The sequence below is a fragment of the Ailuropoda melanoleuca genome, chromosome 12 (assembly GCF_002007445.2).
Source record: "Ailuropoda melanoleuca isolate Jingjing chromosome 12, ASM200744v2, whole genome shotgun sequence".
NCBI lineage: Eukaryota > Metazoa > Chordata > Mammalia > Carnivora > Ursidae > Ailuropoda > Ailuropoda melanoleuca.
In genome coordinates, this window is record NC_048229.1 from 55087868 (window position 1) to 55097182 (window position 9315).

At 56.7% G+C, this 9315-nt stretch overlaps 1 protein-coding gene across 1 annotated transcript; it reads left to right on the forward strand.

Annotated features, from left to right (window-relative positions):
* Positions 1-2741: 2741 nt before the first annotated feature.
* Positions 2742-5424, forward strand: CCL17 (C-C motif chemokine ligand 17). Its single transcript, XM_002912263.4, has 3 exons — positions 2742-3009; positions 4303-4420; positions 5037-5424. The coding sequence occupies exons 1-3, from the start codon at positions 2940-2942 to the stop codon at positions 5146-5148; spliced, it is 300 nt and encodes a 99-aa protein (XP_002912309.1). The 5' UTR covers positions 2742-2939; the 3' UTR covers positions 5149-5424.
* Positions 5425-9315: the final 3891 nt, after the last annotated feature.

Sequence of the window (9315 nt, forward strand, 5' to 3'; positions counted from 1 at the left end):
CCCATTTCATAGCTGGGAGAACCGAGGAGGAATAAGCCAGCTAACCCCTGGCAAGGAAACCACCTCAAAAATGTCCCTGGTCCATGTTGCCACCAAAGTGAGGTGGAGAGGCGGGCTCTACGCTCCGCGGTTTCTCCCCAGGCTCTGGCTCCGGCTCACCTCCTTGTCCTTGTCCTTCGTTCCATCTCCTCTGTCTCGGTCAAGAGGAGGCCTGTTTTCAGGCGCTGGGATACACATGATGGCAGACGTGCCCCTGTCCTCACGGAGCTTACCGTCTCCATGTCACATCAGCACCATGTCCCACACCAGAGTTCTGGGCTGCTTCTCCCATTTATCTCTGCACATTCCCTCCTTTGCACCCAAGCTAAGCGCTTCCCTCCTGTGAAATGCCCTCCCTGCTTCTCCTGGTGTGAATTCTCCCAGCCTCAAGGTCCAGCTCCAGGACCACCACCTCCAGGAAGCCTTCCAAGGTATCTCAGCCGGAAGCAACCTCTCCCTGCTCTGGGCCCGACAGCCCTTTATCTCATGTGCACATTCCTGTGTTGGGGCCGGGCCTTGTCCCCTCCCGCCACAGCCCCGGGCAGAGTACCTGGCACAGAACAGGTGCACACTGGCATGTTTGCTGCTCTGTTCCCTCCCTTGCCAGGCATCCTGCACCAGCCCAGAGCTCGTCCAGAACCTTCTGCTCCTGCAGTCACAACCAATTCCCTAGAAAGGATAGGGGAATTTGGGTCCTTCTGGAGAAAAGTTCTGAGTCTGTGGCAGAAGAAGGGGACTCAAACCCCAGTCAGGGAGTTTCCCCAGCGGTCGGGGCTGGGAGGCCTTGCTAGTAAGAAAGTTGCTAATTGTCATCCTCACAGTCCCCTCTTCTCCAACACAGGAGAGCATTCCGTGGCCCCTGTGGCAGGTGGAGGAGCCCCTGGGCAGAGAGCCTGGAGGACGGAGAGGCAGAGACATCCTCTGCCCCTCCTGGGACCCAGGCCCTCCCCGAGCACCTCGAAGTGTTTGCATTTCCTCTGAACCCAAGACTCTTCTCCGGGCCAGAGTGGCCCTCTCCCAGGCAGGCTCACTGAGGGCACCAGCACCCCTTCCCAGCCCAGGCTGGCCTGGACTGACTCCGCAGGATGGGGCCTGCTCGGTGCTCCTCTGTTCGGGGTGGAGGTTGGCCCCACTTTGTGGGGGAAGCTGGTGCCAAAGATGAGCACAGGCAGGAAGACCCCAGTCCCCTCTAATCCCCTCTGCTCCACATGCAAATGGCAGCCTGTCCCAGAGGCAGGAAGAATGGCTGGGGGCGGAGAACACCCCTGGCTGTGGCTTGAGGAGTGGGTGACATGACCCTAAGAGAAGCAGAGAAATGCTGGTGTGAGACCCACTGAGAGGACTGCAGCTGTCCCAGATCTGCCATTCTGGCGGGGCCCCCTGGGACAGTCCAAACATCCCCTGACAGATGATGACGTGAGGCCCAGAGAGGGTCTGTGAGCTGAACAAAGTCACACAGCAAGATGGTGACAGAGGATCCTGCCCAGGGGACGTCCTGCCGTGGACGGGGCACTCCCCCGACCAGGACGCGAAGCAGCCCCAGCCTGCCAAGGTGGCCCTGGGATGGGGGGAGGGGGAGGAGGAGGACCACTGGCCTCATCCTCCCGCAACCTCGTCCAATGCGTGGATTCCTCTCCCAGGTGACCTGAGAGGACTGGCAAGGTGACAGTGCACACCCCTCCCCGCTGTGGGGCTGGGTTTCCACAGACAGCGCCCGCTGTGGTTACCGTCCCTGCAGATAGAGATGTGACAATGGCCCCAGGTTAACCAGAGCCAGCTGTGGTGAGAGCAACACATGCATCCCGTGGTGCAGGCCCGGGTGTCATCTGAGCGGCTCCTGGTCATTCAGGGACAGAGCAGTGCTGGGCCCGGGTCTCACCTGTCAGAACCAGGGTCTGGGGTCACCCCACTGAGATGCTGCCCTCTGGAATCAGGCACAGGACTCTCTCCCTCCAGGGAAGGGACTCCCACCACCTGGCCCAGGGGAGCCCAAAGCGACCACTGCCATGTTCTCTGGCGGCCAAGGGAGGGGCCCGATGCAGGGATGCTGCGGCCCCCGGTGCAAGTAAAGTCTGCTCGGGGCCTGGGTCACACTGCACCCGGCCATGTGTCCACTGCAGACTGGGCCCTCGCAGATCCTTGCATTCTGGTCTGCAACGCGGGGTGAGGGGCCTCGTGCTGGGGAGCTGCGCTTCCCAATCTGCAGAGCTGCCAATTTGGACTAAGTGGTGATTAAAATCTGTGGGGCTCTAGTCTCCTGTGGTTCAGGGCCCAGCTTGGGGAAGCACCCACAGTGAAAGTCACCTGGGCCCCGGGCCTTTCTCAGAATGAGTGGAGCTGGGGTACCCCCTGAAAGATGCCCCTGTGCTCGTGCCACCTGCGGGCCCCCCACCCAGGAAGCCTGCCCGGAGCCTGGAGTCCGGAAGCTCCTCCGGGTCCAGGCCAGGCAGCTCCTCTTGGCTCCTACCTGGCTGTCCCCCCACCCCCCATACATACAGGACCCCATGCATGAAGCAGGCTCACCAGCCTCCAGGCAGAGGCCAACCCGGTTTAGGATAGAGGCTTTTCAGTTCTGCTAATAGAGGAACTAAGAAATGTCCCTGTGAAAGGAGAAGTATGTCACTGTTGTGGCCCCTGGACACACATACCCCACCTCTGTCCCCAGCAGAGTGCCCATTCTCCGGAAAGCCACAAACATTCCAAGCCTGGACTTGTGCTGAATCATCTCAAAATCTTCAGAATCCAGTGGTGTAGGGAAGGATGTGTGGGGGAGGTGACAGGAGGTGGGGCAAGATCCCCAAAGAGGTTAAATAGGTCACCTCCACACTTGGTTGCCAACCTCGCCTCCCCCCGAGCAGAAGGACCCACACTCACAGGTCCTCTCCTGGGCTCCTGGCATCATGATCCCCCTGAAGATGCTGGTCCTGATCATGCTCCTTCTGGGGGCTTCTCTGCAGGTCACGCATGCAGGTGAGAGCCAAGGAGAGGTGGCCTGGGACAGGAGGGGTGGGGGCACCAAGATCACGGCTGCAATGCCCATTATTTATGCATTAGTGACAGCCCAGCTAGTCCTCCAGGGACGGGGGAGGCTGGCAGCAGCAGGATTTTGAGGGAGGCATTCAAAGGAAAAGATGAGGAGGAGGGGTGGGGAGGAGGAGGCCACCCCAGAGCTTGGGGATCAATGACCTTGGTTGGGTTTTGACAGTGGAAAACGACCTATTCTTGGAAGCACTGGTTAGCGTCTGTTTTACCCCCGGGTCTTTCTCGACACCGAGGGCATCAGCGTGAAGGCAGGAGCGCTGGTTCCCGGAGCACGTGAAGAGAGAGATGTCTATCCGTGGTTGGAAGACAAAGGCCGAAACAAGACGGCCAATGCGGGAACACAGCTGGTTAGCGCCCTGCTCGGCCACAGCGCCGCAGCCTTCACCGTGGCTCTCACTTCTGTAAAACACAGGTCAGGGAAGCTCTGTGAGTGAGTCCAACCCAGTTATACCCCCGAGATGGCCAGAGGATGGTTGGGGGCTTCTTAGAAAACACTCAAGTGTGGCATTAATTACAGCCACACATCACCGGTTTGCGGATTTGCAAGCATTGGATATTTTTTCTTGTGCAAAGAGAAGGAAGCTGAGGCCCAGGAAAATGTCTTCGCTCCTTGGGCTTCCACGTAATCATCTGTAAAATGGGGTAGTGGTGGTACCTGACTCCAGGTGCACCGTGAGGGCTGAACAAGCTCCTGCAGGTGGAGGCTGAGCCCAGAGCCCGGCCCAGAGGAAAGTTTCGGGTGGCTCCAGGCTGGTATTTGGGTGCGTGCACACACAGATGCGCACACGTGCGTAAAGACACAGCCACGCATGGACGTACGCCTACATACGCACGGACTCCCCCAAACACAGAGACATGCGTGTGCCATGCAAACACTCAGGGCCCCCCAGAACACGCAGAGAGACCTCACGCACACAGATGCACACACAGACACATACATGCACAGACACGCAAAGACACACGGACACCTGGACACACAAACCCTCGCAAACACACACAGATATATGCACAGAGAGACCTCCAAGCCCATAGGGATCCCCAAGCACAGAGACCTCAGGCACACAAATGTGCACATATGGACACACACAGACACTCACAAGACACCGCCCTCCAAGAGACTCCCAAACACACACACGTGGACCCATTCTGATACGACACACACACACACACACACACACACACACACGCTCACAGGCACACCTGCTCCTTCTTTCTCCATAGCGAGAGGGACCAATGTGGGCCGGGAGTGCTGCCTAGAGTACTTCAAAGGAGCCATTCCTCTCAGAAGACTGAAAATGTGGTACAGGACCTCAAGGGAGTGTCCCAAGGAAGCCATCGTGTAAGTGTCCCCGGTCCCCTCGCCCTTCCCCCATCCCTGCTCCTAGAAGCTGAGTCTGGGAGAAGGCTGCCCCTGGAGCTCCCAGGAGGCTCACTGGGGAGAGGAGAGAGTGGGGCCTTCATGTCCCCTTCCCACCCCGGCTCTGCTCCCCATGACAGCTCCTGCCCCCCAGCACTGTGAGACCCAAAAGGCCCAGGCCATGAGGTTCAACCTCCTCACTGATTTATGGGGAAACTGAGGCCCCAAGAGACAGGGCAGTCCCATGTCACACCGGCAGTCAGAGGTCAGTGTGGTCACTTCCCATGGCTGGGACCTGAGCTGGGTGCCTCCTGGACACCCCCAGTTCCTAGGCTTTCAGTGGGAGCTGAAGCAGGGGGCAGAGTGTCCCCCAGTCCTGGCTCCCCGGGAGGGACTGGCAGGGACCTTGGGAGTCAAGAATCACTGCGGACAAGCCTGATGTCCTTGATCTGTCACTGAGGTGCTGAGTGACTTCAGGCAAATATTTGGTCCTCTTGGGGCCTCAGGGGCCTGGTCAGTGCAGAGCAAGGCTGATCCCAGGGCTCTGGAGGGCCTTCTTGCCCTGACACCTGCTGACGGGTTTCTCTCTCTCGTGTAGGCTTGTAACTGTCCAGGACAAGCCCATCTGTTCCGACCCCAAGGACATGAGGGTGAAGAGGGCAATCAGATATTTAAAAAGTATGCAGGACCCTGGGCTCCAGGAATCCTGATTTCGGCCTGGACCATTTGGAGACCTCCAGCCTCACTGTTCACTACCCCAACCCCAAGCTGCCTGAGTCCAGGGGAGGCCCTACAAGGACAAAGGGGCCTTTTCTGGACTGGAACCATAGCAGAAAGAGCCCAAACTAAAGTCTCTCTCTTCGTGGGCACCTGAGTGCCTCAGTCGGTTAAGCATCTGCCTTTGGCTCAGGTTGTGATTCCAGGGTCCTGGGATCGAGCCCCGCATCAGGCTCCCTGCTTCTTCCTCTGCCTCTGCCTCTTCCCTCTGCTCGTGCTTTCTCTCTCAAATAAATAAATAAATAAAATCCTTAAGAAAATAAAGTCTCTCTCTTCATATCTTAGTCTGGGTCGGTGTGTTCTGTCCCCCCAGTCTGTCATACTGGAAGAATATCTGATCCCCCCCCATCCAGGCCAGAAAGGGAAACTGAGGCTGAGAGGGGGACATGGCCACTGCAGAACACACATGATGGGTGAGAGAAGGTCCTGGTGAAAGAGGCCCAGGCCAGGGAGCTGACGGTGTCCAGGGATGAGCCCAGCCTCCAGGAGGCCTTCCCCAAAAATAGGTGCTCTTCAGGCACTCTCTCCTGCTGATCCCTCCTGTTCTTAGGGACTGGAGGGCAGCCCGTTCTGATGGGGTTGTTCTTCCCGATGACCGCTGTGTGGGTCTGTCAGTCCTGGCTCCTCTGTTAGAGGGGAGCTCCATGGACCACCCTGAGCACTGCACAGCCTAAGTGCTAAGAAGGATGGGGGGTGGGGAGGTTATGGACTCCCTACCCCAGACCCCTCTGAGCAAGCCCGACTCAGGGCCCGAGCCACAGCGTGCTGGGTGTGGGGGAAACAGGGTTTTGGATTCTAGTTCTGTCTCACTCTCCTGACCAGCCATGGCCTCGTGGCTTCTCTCTCTGGGATGCAATCTGGGGGTAGGAGCATGGGGTCCTTCTCTTCCTAGGATTCTGTGATCTGCACTTAGAGGGCTGCAATTACCAGTTATTTTCAGCCAAGTTTTGCCTCCCGTGGCCCCCTTGTAGTCAGTCGCCTTATTGCAGGCCCAGGGTCTCCTCGACCACAGGCGGGCTCTTCCCCGGCCCTGATTCTGAGGAATATCCCTCCAAAAATTGTCTTGGACCTGGAATCCTGGGGGCAGCCGGGTCTGAGTTCTCCAGGATCCACTGGGTGTGGCGGGGTGAGGAGTGGAGGAAAGATGATCTCCAAATAGAGGGAGGCAAGAAGGAGCCCCTGTGACAACAAAGGAGAACAAGGGCTGGGGCCCGGACCCCTCACCCTTGCAGTCCAGAGCTTAAAGACACTCACGAGAACGTGCATTTCATCCATGTGCATAGCATTTTAAAAGACGCAAAACCTTTCTGCCTGCGTGAAATCTTCCTCAGAGGCCCATTTGTAAGCTCAGAGGAGTGGAGCTTCGAGGAGAACTGTGAGGATGTTTAACAGCACGATCAGGATGTGAGGGGGGACAAGATGCAGGAGATGGGACCAGCCACCATGTCCCTCTGAAAAGGGGACATCTGAAGGGATCGTGACTTAGGACTCCCCTGACTGGCGAGAAAGAGGACCGGTCAGGGTAGCAGAGAAAGAGAAGAGTGGGGTTCTGGAATCACGTTGTCCCTTCCACCTGGAAGGGGCGTCCCCTCCTTTGACTGAAATCCAGCGCCCCAGCAGGGAGCTCACCTCTACCGCACTCTGCCACCTTTGCAAGTTTGTCTTGCCAGTGAGCTCCGGGGGGCTGGTATTTGGGTCGGGCGACTCAGTACCTGACTCATTTATAAGGGGGGAAGGTGCTTTGTGCATAGAGAACATGTGATTTACACATCTTCATCACCCAGCCCCCCGCTGAACTCCACGAGGGGCAGGAGCAGAAAAAGAGAAATCCCGGAGGTGCCGATCTATGCCAATGATAACCGGGCTTCAAACTTGGCCCCTAAGTGGAATTTTGAACTGAGTTGTTCTGCGCTTGGCCACCAGAGGGCGCCTCGGTCCCCCAGATAAAGATAGAGCCGGAGGTTACCGACCGCCGAGGTCCCCCCACTCCTCCACGCGGTCCCCAGGGGCCGGGTTATCCACTTCCCATGGTAGCTGCTCGGGGCGCCGGGTCAGGGTGTCTGCAGCTGGTCAGCCCTTCTCCTGGGGGAGCAGAGGCACGGAAACCACCAACACTCTGCCTGGGGTTAGGGGGATGAAGAGAAAGAAGCAAAAACGCTTCTGGGACGTGCAGGGCCGCTCATTCCAGCCGTGGCGTGGCCAGCACCGGGAGCACCGCGCCAGGGCTCTTCTCGCTGTGTTTTCTTAGATTCTGCATTTGCCTATGTGGCCTCCAGTCATTACAGGGCCGAAGTCACGGCCGAAGCTAGTTACACCTCCCCTGCGTTCCAGCTTTAGAAGGCATGCAAAAGTCACAAGCTCCAACCTGGAGCTCATTCCCCTAAACGCCTCCTTTCTGTAACTCACACCGCAAACCACTATGTCCCCTGCCCCAGATCACTCGGGGCGGAGGACCCCACCACTAGGGACGGCCCCCTGCCCAAAGCCTGTCAGAATTATTCACACTAGCCAACCCTCAGGAGTTTCCCCTGGCCCGCAGTGCTTTTCCCAGGGGGACCCCAGTAAAGGCTGTGGCCTCTCTGCTTTCTCCTCCCTTCTCTGCCCGGAGTGGTGGCCCATAGCCCCTTCTTTTGGGAAATGTCAGTAGTCAGACTAGCGCTGACCTCTCTCTGTCAACGCAGTCCCCTACATAAACTAAAACCCCACAGGTACGTTTTAACACAGGGGTCAGGGACCTGCCCTGTATTTGCTCTGTCACTGACCAGCTGTGGGGTCTTGGCACGATCACTCCACCCTCCTGGGACCCTTCTCTAATGGGCTCGAGGATGTGCCCAGTCAAGAGAATGAGGGCTAATAGTCTGCTCCCACATTGCGCGTAGGGGATCAGAGTCTGAGAAAACCTGCAGTTTCCCACTAATTGAACCGACATTTTATTGATTTGTAAAACCTGCCTGTTAATCAAGAATAATGACTTGTCTCTCACATATGTAACAAATATGTTTCCCTGGTTTATTAGGTTTTAGCCCTTGCTCATCCCTCCCCCTTTAGATTGAAGTGTTTAATAGTTCTATAATAAAACTTTTTGGTCATTAAAAAAAGGGGGGCATGCTCAGTGCATATACGCCCATGTTCATAGCAGCGCTATCCTCCATAGCCAAGAGGCGGAGCCGCCCAAATGTCCATCAGGGGAGGAGTGGATACATAGCAGCGCGTAGGGACAATGGAATATATTCAGCCACAGAAAGGAGTGAGTACTGATACGTGTTACAGGTGGATGAATTTTGAACACATGCCGAGAAAAGCCACACACAGAAGGTCACACACTGTATGATTCCATTCATATGAAATGGCCAGAACAGGCAAGCCCCCAGAGACATTCGGCGGGTGGGCGTTGCCAGACACAGGGAGGATGGGGGGAAAGCCCAGCTGCTGGACAGGTACAGGGCTGCCTTTGGGGGTGATGGAAACGTTTGGAACTAGACAGAAGCGATGGTTGCACGACATTGCGGATGTATTATTGTTCCCATTAAAATGGTTCATTTTGTTATGTCAACTTGACCTCAAAAAAGGGGGGCCGGGGCGCCTGGGTGGCACAGCGGTTAAGCGTCTGCCTTCGGCTCAGGGCGTGATCCCGGCGTTATGGGATCGAGCCCCACATCAGGCTCTTCTGCTATGAGCCTGCTTCTTCCTCTCCCACTCCCCCTGCTTGTGTTTCCTCTCTCGCTGGCTGTCTCTATCTCTGTTGAATAAATAAATAAAATCTTTTTTAAAAAGGGGGGTCAAGCTTCACATAAGCTCTTCTCTGCAGAGAAACACTATAGAAGCAGCATGGGTGTGCTGGGCATCACCTTCAGGAGAGAGAACCCCTCTGGGGAGGGCAGAGAGGGAAGGAAAGGGGTAACACAGCTGTAACACTTCAGGTATTAAGAATAGAGTTGATCCGAGTGAAACCAATGGATCCAGCTGTGTTACAGTCTATCTCACGCTATGTGAAATGTACAAGCAAACCTGGTGAAGGGACCGTCAACAAAAAGAGAAGGGAGAGAGGGAGGGAGGGACTTAGCGCCTCGGAGCCCCGCTGAGCCAGCGCAGCTTCCGGG